The sequence below is a fragment of the Hesperophylax consimilis genome, chromosome 12, assembly GCF_061612785.1.
Source record: "Hesperophylax consimilis isolate HC1 chromosome 12, BYU_Hcon_1.0, whole genome shotgun sequence".
NCBI classification, from domain to species: Eukaryota; Metazoa; Arthropoda; class Insecta; order Trichoptera; family Limnephilidae; genus Hesperophylax; species Hesperophylax consimilis.
The window spans coordinates 27,639,875-27,656,045 of NC_142847.1; the positions used below are offsets into that span (position 1 = coordinate 27,639,875).

Sequence of the window (16,171 nt, forward strand, 5' to 3'; positions counted from 1 at the left end):
TAGATTTTTACCGATATTGCAAAAGTATTCATTTATGTGATTGGTCACAGTGTCTGGATGGTCATTTAGGGAGGTGTCTTGGCCGTTGATGTTTAATTTATTGATTAGTTGTACTGGGTGATCAGTGTTAGATATTTCTTTGACGATATTCCAAATTTGTTTGTTATTATTACCGACTCTGGACAGTTTTTCTTTGTAGTAGTTTTCTTTTGTGGTTTTAATGATATTATTACATATATTTCTGTACTTTTTATAAAATATTTGGGCTTGAATGTCTGGATTATTGAGTAAGTTTTTGTGAAGCTTGTCCCGTTTTTTAATACAAAAAATTAGGCCATCTGTTATCCATGGTTTCAGTTTTTTATTTTTTGAATTATTCACATGGGATTCTTCAGTGACATCCTCAATATGTTGCAAGAGAGTTTCAGAGAAGGTATTAAAAGCAATGTCTACGTCTGTGGAGTTTAGAGTGGAGAGCCAATTTTCTAAAATAATTTTAGAAGTTAGTTTCTCGAGATTAATGTGTTTCTTTTTTATATTACTACGTGACGTTCCGGTAGTGGGTTTATTATGCATAAGACCAATTGCTATTGAGAAATGGTCCGTTATGGTTGATTGATATATAATTCCCTTTGCATTTTTTTTTGTTCGTAGAAATATGTGATCAATACATGAGTTACTAGTATCAGTTACTCTAGTAGGGGCATTAATATAAGAAATAAGCCCGTGTTGAGTCATGAGATTTTTATAGTCGAGAGTTTGTGATGCTTTTGGTTTAAGTAAATCTATGTTAATGTCACCGATCACCATTAGCTCTTCATTTGGTGTACAGTTAAATAAGGCCAAGTCTAAGGATTTAAGGAAGGATGAAATATTTTGGTGTTTAGGTGACCTGTATAGTGCAAGAATTGTGGTTTGGATGGTTTTTATTTTAAGGCAGTTGGCATTATCAATGATTAATTCAGAGATAATCGGGTCCAGCTCAGATTTTACATAGACAATTACTCCATCTGACTGTGTCTTATTATTTTGTGTATTGAAAACTGTAAATCCTGTAATGTTTTTGTGAGTGTAATTTGATTTGATCCAACATTCAGTTAAAATTATTATGTCAAAAATATTATTCAAATCGGCAAGTGTTACAAGAAGGTCATTATAGTTCTTATCAACGCTTCGAATGTTTGTTGAGAATATTTTTAATCGTTTATAGGATTTTAGAATATTTATGCACTTTGAGGCATCATTGGTTTCAGGAGAAATCACGTTACCGTGGTTTTCTATTTGTAGATTAATATCAATCATTTCGTTTGACTAGTACCAGCTAATTGTATCACGAGCATGTATGAAGAGTATGGGTAAGTGTGATGAATAGATAAGAACAAGGTTAGTGAACAAAGATGTAATTAAAACAGAGTTAGAGCATTTCCAGTAACTTTCTTTCCAAGATTTAAATAGTATTGAGGTAAATGTATTAAGTGTTGTCAAGAAACAACCGCAAATTATAATACTGGTGAGAAATATTCGTGTTAATAAAAGTGGTATTATTTGTTTATATGGTGAGAATGTCGAAAGATAGGGTAAAACATTAGAATTTGTGACAGTAGTTATGTCAAAACTAGAGGAATCTGTTAAGGAAGGTATGAACACATTATTTTGGGTAAATACATTATTGATGATGGTGTAAATCATATAAAAACATGTGAGTAGGACAATACGTATGGAATGATCTACTGTTTTCTTATAGAATATTAAAGAGTCTTTAGTTTTTATCAAAATTAATAAACTATGGTAAGAGTAATTACAAGATAGATTAGCAATTTTTGCAATAGTTATGCTGTTACAAGAAAGTACGAATATGTTAATTTGAATGGTTAATAAATGGAAAATAGTTGTATGGATCATACAAAAACATGTTAGGAAAAAAATATTTACAGAATGATCTATTTTTTTCTTGAATAATGTTAAAAAATAATGTGTTTGGATGATAAGAAGTAAAATATGGTGAAAATGTTTAACAACAATATTAGCAGTGATTACAAAAATTATGTTCATACAAGAGAAATCTACTAAAGAAGGTAAGAATACATTATTTAGAGTATTTAAATTGTTAAGAGTGATACGAGACAAAGAGAAACTTGCAAGGAAAATAATATTTACGGAATGAACAAATTTTTCCTTAAAGGGTACTGAAAAAACTCGAGTTTCAAACAAAGGAGATAAAATATAGTAAGTAGCAAGATTAGCAATTATTACAATAATCGTTCTGTTACAAGATAAAAATACTAAAGACAGTAAAGATGCATTATTTTTTGTATATACTTTGTTACTAGAGATCCGGCACATATAAAAACTTGCGAAAAAAAAGATATCAGCCGAATGATTATTATTATTATGTAGCACAGTAAAGATTAAAGAGAAAATAGATCCAGATTTACGAAAAAATCGAATTTTTCGAATTATATGCGCGAACAAATTTTCGTGCGCGGCCAAATATAAATTTCGAGTTTCGAATTAACGAATTTCGAATTAAAAAACCATTTTGTAAGAAAAAAGTTTTCTGGGGAAATTTTTTTCATGAAAATTACGATTTTCGCGTTTTTTCTAATTATCAGGGTTCGAATTAACAGGGTTCTACTGTATTTATTTTATCTATTTTAATTATGTGGAAATATAATTTAAACAACTTACTGTAGTTTAAAGCCAGTAAATCTACCAATATTCCATTTATCCCATATTTTTAGGTTTTATAAAAAAATAATAATTTTAATTCATAAAAATTACACCCCTACAGCTACTCAAATTTGGGTAGCTATCGCTCGAGGGCATTAGCGGTACTACCCACATTTGGGTTGCTGTCGCTCGAGTGGCTAAAGATTCCACAATATTAACCTCTATTTAATCTTGGTTTCCAGGTTTACTTTGTGGACCACAACAACCGTACAACCCAATTCACCGACCCCCGACTGAACTCCCAAATCCTGAACACGCTCATTTCTAAACAGCCGCGAACGGGGGCCACCGGCGGCGCCACCAACGCCGTCACCCCGTCTAAACCCGCCACCCCCACAACAAGTACCACATCGGCAGCCGCTAGCAGTAGTAACAACACCACTGCGACGATATCATCTGCCGCAACTTCTTCAACCACCTCTACTCCGGCAGTTTCAGCCAGCCAAACCCCGAGAACCACAACTACATCGAGAGCGGATGATTCAACAACCACTCCGCAAGCGAGGATAGTTCCCAATTTAACAACGTCCGCTCCGGCGATGGTTAATAATGCGCCGGGTAATGCTTCCGTGCCGGAGCCGAGTCACGGGGACTTGCCTCCGAATCTCCAGGACAGCAGTGACTTGCTGCCGAAGTATAGGCGGGATCTGGCCGCCAAGATGAAGGTGCTGAGGATTGAACTCCTGGCCATGCAGCCGCAGAGTGGACACTGTAGACTGGAGGTAATTAATACCTTTTTATTTATTTTTTAATTTCAACCAAGCTTTTTTTTATGCAAGTTATGTATGTTTATTGTCCTCCGCGCTAGTAGTTCACCTGTGTTGTGAAGATGGTTCAATGTAAGAATTTGTGAAAACTGTGTTCCAGATTGACGGTAATCTTACTGTTAAAGTTTATGTATGATCCGAAGGGGGGTCAATAGGGTCCCCTATAAAATTGCGAAAAGACCATGTTTCTTTTGCCCTATCCAGTAACATTCAGATATTTAATGAACAGGCGGCATTCTGTTCCAGATATTATCTCATATTTTTTGATTCTTCGAGAAAATCACTGCAAATAGTTTCCATGCATAAATAATACCAAATCATCTTTCTGCTTCTCAAAAAAAATTTCTTTGGTTAATTTACAATTTTTCCTGTTCCAGGTGTCTCGCGAGGAGATCTTCGAAGAGTCCTACCGCCTGGTGATGAAGATGCGCGCCAAGGAGCTGAGGAAGCGGCTGATGGTCAAGTTCCGCGGGGAGGAGGGCCTGGACTATGGAGGAGTGGCGAGGGAGTGGCTGCACCTCCTGTCGAGGGAAATGCTCAACCCGCAGTATGGCCTGTTCCAGTACAGCAGCGGCAGTCATTATACGCTGCAAATCAACCCAGATTCTGGTATGTCTATTCAAAAATATGAATTTATGTTTTCTCTTAGATTTGGTTATGAAAACAATAAAGGTTTAATTATTCACTTAGAAAAAGGCGAAACCGGAGTTAATACGTTACTATAATCTTGTGTGATACACCGTCTTCCAGGCGTCAATCCGGAGCACCTTTCGTACTTCCACTTTGCGGGTCGCGTGCTGGGCATCGCCACCTTCCACGGCCACCACCTGGAGGGGGGCTTCACCACCCCCTTCTACCGCCAGCTGCTGGGCAAGCCCGTCACCCTCGGGGACATCGAGGGGGTGGACCCCGAGCTGCACAGAAGCCTCACCTGGATGCTGTGAGTTATATAGAGCTATTACGTAGATACATTTATGCAGCAGCAGCAGCTATTGGAGAGTCTCATCCGTCTCCAGGGAAAACCCCACTACCGCTAATACTTATCCTGCTTATTCCCTCCAGTCCACCGTCCACCTATCTAAACATGCCGATTTTATACTTTCTGAAGCAGCCTGTGCACTAATATTACTTAGGCTTGAAGTCACCACTTTAGGTATTTTTGCGGGTTGTACTACTCTGGGTGCTACTTTTTGTGAATTTATGGTAATCTTTAAAAAAACAATCTTGCCCAACCCTACTATGTAAATATAATGGAATATAAAATAAATAAAATGTCGAAATTTTAAATTCATTTGTGATAAATGTGTGTTCTAACGTAAATCGGTAGTTTGTAATTTTTTAATATTTTGTTATTGTACCTAATGATTTTTATTATATGTACATACTTTTATATTATGTTTTCACATTATTATGTCTGTATTCTGTATAATTCCACTTGTATTATGTCTGTAAAAACTCCTCGGGGTGTTCAATAAATAAATATTTACTTCAGGGGTGGGGAACCTTTATGCCAACAGGTTTATGTTTCGATTTTTTTTATGCTTTTATCTATATGTAAATAAAAATGTTCAAAATCTTAAATCTCCGAAAGTTCTTCATCGATTGCTTTGAAATTTTTACACACCGTTTCGTTCAAATTCACGTGTGTTTTTATTTCCCTATATTATGTAAATGTCACATGTCTGTGAGAGGTAAAAACATGTTTTTTTTTTTTTTAACAGCGCCATATATTGGACGTAAAAGCAACACGCGCAATTGTTTTTCAATCTGCACAGACTGAGCCACAGCAACACGTGGCGGGGTACAGCTAGTATTTATTATAAAATCATTGTATTATTTGCTGATGGCTTCCGACAGGAATGGAAGCTTTTTACCCCACTTTTTCTATGTACATATATATAAATAGCTATTCTGGAGAAACTACTTTTGGTAGATTAAATACTATTTTTATAAATATATATACACATCTGGTAGACAGTACAATTTAAAAAAACAAGTAAGTTATTACGAAAATAGAATCGACTGGTGATCGAGAAGTTAATGAAGTTCACCAGGGTTATCACTGACTGTTTGGGATGTATCCTGGTTTTATAATGTGGTATTTAAATCACTAGGTATCTTCGCCTTTTCCTATCAAGACAGGACGTTGCCACCATAAATTAATGTGTATTCGTTAATCCTCTTCACTTTTCCTAACGCTCTCAACAGCTGCTGGTGATCCTAAGATGACAATCCCTTGTAATAGTGTTAATAGTTCCTTCAGTGAGTATCAGAGAACTTTCTGAGACAGTAGGAGTAGGGAGACATTTGAAAAAAAGACGATTTTGCTATAATTTATGATAGATCTATCAACTCATGTTTACATATTTATGCTGGTCTGACATGAGTGCTATATTTTCATGACTTGACCTATTTCGGCCTGTGCTCGCTGTACATTCTCAGTGCTGATGTAGGCCAAGCCATTAGAGCAGTGATACCCAACGGGGGTAATGAAGGAAAATATACTTGAAAAGAAGGCTGTGAGCCAGTTAACGTTGGAAACCTCTGCATTACTCAAATAAAATATGCTATCAATCTTTCCAGGGAGAACAAAATCGCTGGCGTGATCGACACCAGTTTCCAGGTGGAGGTGAACGCCTTTGGAGTCCTGAAGGTGCACGAGCTGAAGCCAGGTGGCGGCAGCATCGCTGTCACAGAGGACAACAAGCGCGAGTATGTGCGGCTGTATGTCAACTACAGGTTCATGAGAGGAATCGAACAGCAGTTCTTGGCTCTGCAAAAAGGTACGCTTAAATTTTCACACACATGTTACAGAAAACACCATTCATTGGATTTATGTTAACTTTCAATTTTTGGGATTTTCCTTATGATTTTTAAATAAACTGCATTGTAATTGACTAATTTTACTACAAAATGATACTTAACTAGCGTCAGTTAGACAGACCCGTCACTGAAATTAGTATTTTTTAGTTAATTAGTGAGGGTAGTGAAATAGAAGAAAATATGTTTGTAAAATAAAAATATTTATGTTGTTTGTTTTTGGGGTGTTATGCCGTGTTGCGCTAACTCCTTCTTTAGCCGACGTTTCGGACAGCGTTGCATCTACCGCACATACCACACATCTTCGGATCTACCGGATCTGCCCTGATGATGGACACTGCAACGCTGTCCGAAACGTCGGCTAAAGAAGGAGTTAGCGCAACACGGCATAACACCCCAAAAACAAACAACAAAAATGCTTTTGGCCGTGAGAATCTAAAAACTTACCTAAAAATATTTACTCTAAAAAGTATTACATATAATTATTATTTTGCGAGGTCACTTGGCTTGTCATTTCTGTTTTCTCTTTTTTTGTCTTTCATATACCAACCTAACTAGCTGAAGTCCCCGGCGTTGCCCAGGCTTTAGTTTTTTTTAAACTCAGATGTAGACAGTGACCTTCTTCTTGTTTTGAAGGTCAAGTGTGCAAAATCATGATATATCAGTCTTGATATAAAACTGTAGATATGTATACAAGTCAAATCCACCCCACCCGCCCGGTGTCCAACCGCCCGCCACAAACATTCTTCTTTACATAAAGAGACTTGTGGATCCCCCGCAATGCTTCGCTATTGCTGATGTCTTTCTCGGGCACCTCTGACTTCTTCCACCATTCACGTATACAACAATGTTACTGTTAAAAAACTATATTACATCAACTTTAATTCGACTCCGTATCTCATTCAGTGCAGAGATATTGCATTATGTATTCCTCGGGCATCCCCAACTTTTTCTACTGTTTAAACATCTCTAAACACTCCTGGCAACAACATACTTTTAAATTTTCACCGATGCGTTCGAATACTTTTCGAGTTTTGCGACCCCAAACATAATCAGGCTGAATTTTTATATATTAAATGCATGCATGATTTGCATTTTTCTTCTTATTTCATGTTACTTATTTTGTAAATAAATAAAGTATTTCTCACTAAAAACCAATGAACTGGGTTCTGTCATCACGAAATATGCCCAGTTTTTTATTGCTGTAATTTATGGGTTGACAGATTTTTTTTGCAATTTGCATTCTCATTTCCATCATGGGCTACGAAACCTTGAAACTATCATATAACCGTCAAAAAGACAAGGTGCCATATTGTTTGTATCACATTAGTTACTGCTAATATAGAGATAAATATGTATTCTTTTAGGTTTCTCAGAGCTCGTGCCACCCCAGTTCCTGCGACCCTTCGATGAGCGAGAACTGGAGCTGATCATCGGGGGTATCTCCTCCATCGACGTGTCGGACTGGAAGCAGCACACCCGCCTCAAGCACTGCACCCCCGAGACACCTGTGGTGCAATGGTTCTGGCAGGTCAGTAGCGACACTAGCGCCCACTTTACATTCACGGATTTTATCAACTAAATCTATTATCTGTTAGAGTAATGACCCTCACAAGCTTTTTCCCCGAAAATTAATTTCTGCCATTTGTAGTTATTAGTTTCCTGTCATGTTCTGTGAATGAGTCGTTCATAAAGGAGCAGCCCAATTGAGCTAGCGCTTTTTGATGTGCTGTATTCGTACCACTCCCGGCAAACCGTACCACGGCTCAATTGAACGGTGACCCTTTTTTATCAGGAGATATTTTAGAAACATAGCGCCATTAAAATTATCTTAAGTATTAATTGTTATTACATCTGACACTCCATCATCTGGACTTGGACGTATATACCTACACCTTCTAACTACTTGGTACAAGTGCCATACGATCATTCACACGCTTACGCTGGGAGCCATATCTGGGGAGCCGTACCGGCAGAGTCGTATTGGGTGAGCGCAGTATTCTGGTGAGCCGTTGTTCAATTGGGCCGTCGTTCAATTCTTTATTATTTATTCAAGGCACTTGGTTCAAGGGTGAAATCTGGTTGTCTTAGATTCTTAACCCTATGCTGCCTGATTAAATTCACTCTGTCAACAAGTTCCCAAGCTAATTCGGACTTTTTTAAATTGTCGATTGAAAAAATCATTATGGCTTTCCGCTAGCCCTTGAAGGCTTTGTTTATTTTACAAATTCATTAGTGATATCCAAAGCATGTACATTTGATAAATATTTGAATCGTGAAGTGTACTCCATAATTTTTTGTATGAATAAAAAACATACACCGAAGACGGTATGTGTTTATTATTTATATCGGGAGGCTTAAATCTGTCAACTACTAATACTGTTGTATTACAGCCGGTATACGCATACGCCTGATTATCATATCATGCGTGCTACTAATACTGTCGTATTAAGAACTCTTACTTATTTACTCATAATAGACAATATGAGGGGATAAGAATGGGTTAGTAACAAACATTACTCATAATCACACATTACTCATAGACAGATTTTTAAACCGCCCGACCCCCAGGTATTGGAACGTATTACGATCGTAGTAAGACAGAGATCGCAGACTTTGTTAACAATCTGTTTGATTTGACAAATATCTATCTGTCGCACAATGAAAATGTAACAAAGCAGTAATCACTATCAAAAGCACTATCAGAGGAATATTTTAAATCGAAATATCGATTTACCAAAGGAAATATGGAACGCGTAATCGAATTGGCCGGATTCCGAAGCACTTCAAAACAGAGCGGGTCAGTGACAGTGTCATCTGAAAAAATGTGAAGTTATCATAAAATGTGAAATGCAAAAATGACTGTTTTTGAGGTTTGGAACAAAGCGGTGCCAGTCAAAAATATTGTTATGAATATTATTACGAGTAAAGATTTTTTTTGTATTCTATGTTATATAGATTGGTCAGTTTCTTGTTTATACTAGGAGTTTCCGGACATTGTGTATATTTGGTAACAAATAAACTCTCAGATCTCAAAGCCACTCAGATTTATTAATGATTCAAATAATGGGAGCCAATAATCGATTTAAACATTATTTTTTCTTTCCTATCACAGGTTGTTGAGAGCTACTCAGTAGAGATGCGAGCCCGCCTCCTACAATTCGTCACAGGCTCCAGCCGTGTGCCTTTGCAGGGTTTCCGCGCCCTCCAGGGCTCCACGGGGGCGGCGGGTCCCCGCCTGTTCACTATCCACTGCGTGGAGGCACCCCCCAACAGCCTGCCCAAGGCGCACACCTGCTTCAACCGGATAGACATGCCCCCTTACGTAACGCATCGGATACTCTACGACAAACTAACGCAAGCCGTCGAGGAGACTTGCGGATTTGCCGTCGAGTGATCTGACTCCATCCCCAAGTATTCTACGAGTGTTCAACTATTATCGTCTTTCTCAATTGTCGCGGAATATATTTCCAAGTGATCTGTGTCGTATTATTTGTTTTCCAAATTTTGTATTTTAGTCAATAATGTTTAATATGATTATCATATATTTATAACGTACGATCAAGCCCAATATCAATTATCTGTCTTCGGCATAATAGTTTTCTTTAAAAATTTATATTGTCTCCTTACTTTTAGACCTCACAAGTCTGTTTGAGAAATATTTTATGGGGAGAATAAAATGTAACACTATTTTGGAAGATAAAAATACAAAATATCTACTGGTTAGTGGCTGAGTTGGCAAATGCATATGATTACCACCCAAGACTCCTGTGTTCAAGTTCTTTGCTAGCTAAGGGGCCTATTTCACACCACGGTGGCGTAATCAATTGGGACGCCAAACCAAATGTATAGCGCCCCACGGAGGGATGTTCACCTGGTGTCCGCTCAGAGTTACTCAATTCGGTGGCCGGTGACCAACACAGACGTATGCTAACCAATCAAATGTATGGCGATGTATGGTGGCTCACTCACTCGTAGTCCGGAGAAATAGTGCCATCATTGCGCCAGCTATTTCTTTCCGCATGAATAGCAGTTTTTCTATTTTTTTTTTAATGTTATTCATAATCCGGGATCTTAAAAATATAAAAATATTACTGGAATTTTGTTTTTCCCTTAAGATTATTCACAAAACAGACATCATAAGTGTTTATAGTGAAGGTGACCATAGACGATATAGAGTCTTGCTTATTTATTATCTTCATTCGCATCACAAAGTTCTATTTTTAAATTATTTTTTAAGTGTCTTTATAATAAAATATCCAAGGATAATAATATAACTATGTACTATTGGATATTCTTGTGAGAAGAGTATATAATAATAATAATGTAAAGTAGATCTCATTTTAGCATGACAGTTAGAAGTGAGAAGCTGCATCGTTTAGCACTCAAGAGTTGAATGTGTCGTGTTTTATCAGGGCACCCTTCTTATACAAAACAAAATGTGACCATTTCCAACAATTACAATTTTCACAAAAATAATTATTATATCGTTTTTAGTTTGTGCTGCGAAATTTTCTATTCTTATATTATAAAACTTTTAATGTGTATTCCAAATAAGCTGTATATTATTGAATTTATATTCTGTATCTATTGGAACCTATTATTATTATTAGAGTATATTTTGTTTATGTGCACTTTAATTGATAATTGTGATTGAGAATTCCTTCTTGGGTTGGCTTTTGGCGATGGAATTACATATTATATCAAATGATTAGTATGTTCTGTGTAAATATCTGCATGGGCAACAGACTCTACATCCTTCATTGATAATATATTTTATTTGTACATATTATAGATCTAAATTGAAGTGATAACCAATATGCCTTGTATTATAATTTTCAGTCCTGTTTGGATTGTGTATCTTTACTTTGTAAATTTATGAAATGATATCAGATTATTGTATCTTTTTCGCAACTAAGTCACGAGGTTTCCTATTTATTTGGCAGAATATCAACAAAATATCACTGTTTAACCTCTAGAGGATCCCTGAATTTGCAGTGTTGAAGAATCATGCCCGTGCACGGTACGAAGCACTGCAATTGCAGTGTCGTCCTTGTACATTCATTTTGCCTTCAGATATTACCTCTACTGGGTTAGTTAGAGACAAAAATAAAAATGTCACTTTATCAAGTATGTTACTATCTACTTGTTGGCTTTAACAAATGGCCCCGACGAGTTAAATGATTTATATTCAATTGATAAATAATTTGGTAAGGAAATACCATATTTTAGGTAAATGCATAATTTTTCTGTCTGGCATTCAATAGCAAAGCCAGGTTTTGTGTCGGCATTTATGAAATAATTTTTCACTCTAAAATGAATATGGGAAGGTAATTCAATAAAATCAATATATTCTGTGCCTTTTTATCAACATATTTAATAAGATTAGAGTAAAGATGTATAGAGGGATAAGGGATGGAGTGTTACCTACGCATGGGTGATTGTTTTACATTTTTAAAATGACCTAATGCATATTATTTTCAGTTTGTAATTTCTTCAAAGTTTAATAATGTACCTGCAATAATTTTGTACGAATACTAGAACAAAAAAAAATTCAACCTAAATAATTGTTATGATATTTTATCAATCCAGTGGTTCCCAAACATTTTCGATTTGTGGCGCCCTTGCTAAATCCAGATTTTCCAAAGGCTCCCTGTGTCAATTTTGAAAACCATCCAATATTTTTTGGTAAAGTAAATAAAGCACATTTTAGAACAGAAAAAACTTGTCAATACTATTTAATATTATAATAAGTAATTCCAGACAGTTAAATTTTTTTTTTTTTATGAAAGTTTACATTCTGATTTGAATATCAGTATTTTTTTTTTACAAATGTCGATTTCTTATCAAATAATTTTCTAAGCCCGCCAAAACGATTGAAACCAGACTGTGTATGCGTGATGTCATACATACTTCGGTTTTGTCAGTTAACAGTGAGGTCAATGCCACTCGGCTCAGTAGAAAATGCACAAATCCCAATTTAACTATCCAAAAAAACATCATTCTTTTGAATTAATTTATATACCGCAGTGGTAACCGTGTGCGTGTCTAAGCAGGGAAAATTGGCATAAAATTGGCACGCAGCCAACCGACCCGTGAGGTAGCGGTGTAAGATCTCTCAGAACCCGCCGACCAATCACAGTGCGTTTATGTCTCTTACAGTTTTAATCGTTTTTAAATGACGATTTATTAATTCTACATATAGTTATGTGTAATAAAACTTTCATTTTCAGAATCTGCTTTTGTTGATCTATAATCTTTATGAATATGTTTTTTAAGCCATAATATTTTTTACTCATGTTTCTTATCAACACACACTTTGTGAACCACTGCCTTAATCACTTGGCTTCTTCTGTTCTTTTACGTAATTTACAATCACTTCCAAAGCATTTTGGTGCAGTTAAAGTCTATAAGTATGTTTAAAATCTGGCTACATTAATAAAATCAAATATACATTTTATATAATTATTTTTGTCAATATTTGAAACCTTAACTGGTTGTTTCAGAGAATTTGAACAATTCTTCAAATTTCAAAGATACTTTTCAAGTTCTTTTCAGGTTCTGTTATTTGGCCTATCTCGAAATAGTATAAAATAAAGTCTAGCTATAGCTATCCGTGTCTGTCTGTTTGTGCGCTTAGTTCTTCTAAAGTACGCAACAGATTTTGATAGGGTCTTCAGTATCATTTAGAGAATTTCTTCCGGAAGGTTTATATGTATAATACATGCATATTATATTTATAGAAAGTAGAGAAAAGTCGATGTTTTGCAATCAAGTCGTAAAATAATATTGTCGGGTGCTTATATAGTTAACGCTGGTTATATGAGATACATCAAAATAATATACTATGGAATTGTATATCTTAACACACTTCGGCCGGGAAAGGTAATTCTACCCGTCGATTGATGCTTAAGGCCGGTCAGTGTAGTTAAGTGTAGTTCTACCATTTGCGCCGGCCTCATTTCAACAGCAGAAAAGACGGAATTATTGAATGTTTTTACATTAATATTATATACCAATCTCTTTATAAAGGTCCCAACTATATATTCATAATTATCAAATCGTAATGTAGTCTGTTTTTTATATTTATTTTCGTATTTAGATCGGTATTTCAACAAAAGCATAATATTTGTTATTGAAATAATTCAATTCCTGGAATGAGAGTTTTTATGACCGTGAAACCCGATTCGAATCTCTTTCTCTGTTCCGAACCCACTCAACTCCTATGTGCAAGCGAGCGAGAGATGTCGGGCATATATAAAGACAGCCGGTATGAGCAAATACTGATAGGCTGACTGTAATAAACATTTTACAATGTTAATTGAGTTTGAGCATTTCAAATATTATATTCAATTTTCGTTTCGTACTTTTATAGCTTGGGTATGCTGAGTTACTATGTAGAAATTTTTATTAAATTTTATAATTATTTTCGAAGATATAGCGATTTAAAACAAATTAAAGAAATTCTCGCAGGAACTTTATTTTCGCCAGTGCAAAAAATACCTGGCCGAAATGTGTTAAAAAGACCTACAGAAAAGTCTCCGATGGTATATGTCTATCTCCTAAAGATAACCTCCAGCAACACCGGGTACATGTCAGGTAGTAACGATATAATAACAGAACTTGAATAGGACTTTCACGGAACTCGAAATGTGTTAAAAAGGCCTACAGAAAAGTCTCCGATGGTATATGTCTATCTCCTAAAGATAACCTCCAGCAACACCGGGTACATGTCAGGTAGTAACGATATAATAACAGAACTTGAATAGGACTTTCACGGAACTCGAAATGTGTTAAAAAGGCCTACAGAAAAGTCTCCGATGGTATATGTCTATCTCCTAAAGATAACCTCCAGCAACACCGGGTACATGTCAGGTAGTAACGATATAATAACAGAACTTGAATAGGACTTTCACGGAACTCGAAATGTGTTAAAAAGGCCTACAGAAAAGTCTCCGATGGTATATGTCTATCTCCTAAAGATAACCTCCAGCAACACCGGGTACATGTCAGGTAGTAACGATATAATAACAGAACTTGAATAGGACTTTCACGGAACTCGAAATGTGTTAAAAAGGCCTACAGAAAAGTCTCCGATGGTATATGTCTATCTCCTAAAGATAACCTCCAGCAACACCGGGTACATGTCAGGTAGTAACGATATAATAACAGAACTTGAATAGGACTTTCACGGAACTCGAAATGTGTTAAAAAGGCCTACAGAAAAGTCTCCGATGGTATATGTCTATCTCCTAAAGATAACCTCCAGCAACACCGGGTACATGTCAGGTAGTAACGATATAATAACAGAACTTGAATAGGACTTTCACGGAACTCGAAATGTGTTAAAAAGGCCTACAGAAAAGTCTCCGATGGTATATGTCTATCTCCTAAAGATAACCTCCAGCAACACCGGGTACATGTCAGGTAGTAACGATATAATAACAGAACTTGAATAGGACTTTCACGGAACTCGAAATGTGTTAAAAAGGCCTACAGAAAAGTCTCCGATGGTATATGTCTATCTCCTAAAGATAACCTCCAGCAACACCGGGTACATGTCAGGTAGTAACGATATAATAACAGAACTTGAATAGGACTTTCACGGAACTCGAAATGTGTTAAAAAGGCCTACAGAAAAGTCTCCGATGGTATATGTCTATCTCCTAAAGATAACCTCCAGCAACACCGGGTACATGTCAGGTAGTAACGATATAATAACAGAACTTGAATAGGACTTTCACGGAACTCGAAATGTGTTAAAAAGGCCTACAGAAAAGTCTCCGATGGTATATGTCTATCTCCTAAAGATAACCTCCAGCAACACCGGGTACATGTCAGGTAGTAACGATATAATAACAGAACTTGAATAGGACTTTCACGGAACTCGAAATGTGTTAAAAAGGCCTACAGAAAAGTCTCCGATGGTATATGTCTATCTCCTAAAGATAACCTCCAGCAACACCGGGTACATGTCAGGTAGTAACGATATAATAACAGAACTTGAATAGGACTTTCACGGAACTCGAAATGTGTTAAAAAGGCCTACAGAAAAGTCTCCGATGGTATATGTCTATCTCCTAAAGATAACCTCCAGCAACACCGGGTACATGTCAGGTAGTAACGATATAATAACAGAACTTGAATAGGACTTTCACGGAACTCGAAATGTGTTAAAAAGGCCTACAGAAAAGTCTCCGATGGTATATGTCTATCTCCTAAAGATAACCTCCAGCAACACCGGGTACATGTCAGGTAGTAACGATATAATAACAGAACTTGAATAGGACTTTCACGGAACTCGAAATGTGTTAAAAAGGCCTACAGAAAAGTCTCCGATGGTATATGTCTATCTCCTAAAGATAACCTCCAGCAACACCGGGTACATGTCAGGTAGTAACGATATAATAACAGAACTTGAATAGGACTTTCACGGAACTCGAAATGTGTTAAAAAGGCCTACAGAAAAGTCTCCGATGGTATATGTCTATCTCCTAAAGATAACCTCCAGCAACACCGGGTACATGTCAGGTAGTAACGATATAATAACAGAACTTGAATAGGACTTTCACGGAACTCGAAATGTGTTAAAAAGGCCTACAGAAAAGTCTCCGATGGTATATGTCTATCTCCTAAAGATAACCTCCAGCAACACCGGGTACATGTCAGGTAGTAACGATATAATAACAGAACTTGAATAGGACTTTCACGGAACTCGAAATGTGTTAAAAAGGCCTACAGAAAAGTCTCCGATGGTATATGTCTATCTCCTAAAGATAACCTCCAGCAACACCGGGTACATGTCAGGTAGTAACGATATAATAACAGAACTTGAATAGGACTTTCACGGAACT

At 36.4% G+C, this 16,171-nt stretch overlaps 1 protein-coding gene across 1 annotated transcript in view; it reads left to right on the forward strand.

Annotated features, from left to right (window-relative positions):
* The window catches only part of Smurf (SMAD specific E3 ubiquitin protein ligase), a 28,788-nt gene extending 14,826 nt beyond the window's left edge, over positions 1 to 13,962 (forward strand). Inside the window, exons 9-14 of the mRNA XM_089638282.1 lie at positions 2,913 to 3,452; positions 3,875 to 4,106; positions 4,248 to 4,437; positions 6,081 to 6,280; positions 7,685 to 7,848; positions 9,433 to 13,962. Coding sequence (XP_089494408.1) covers positions 2,913 to 3,452; positions 3,875 to 4,106; positions 4,248 to 4,437; positions 6,081 to 6,280; positions 7,685 to 7,848; positions 9,433 to 9,714 — 1,608 coding nt within the window. The 3' untranslated portion in view covers positions 9,715 to 13,962. The remainder of the gene's footprint in view (positions 1 to 2,912; positions 3,453 to 3,874; positions 4,107 to 4,247; positions 4,438 to 6,080; positions 6,281 to 7,684; positions 7,849 to 9,432) is intronic.
* Positions 13,963 to 16,171: the final 2,209 nt, after the last annotated feature.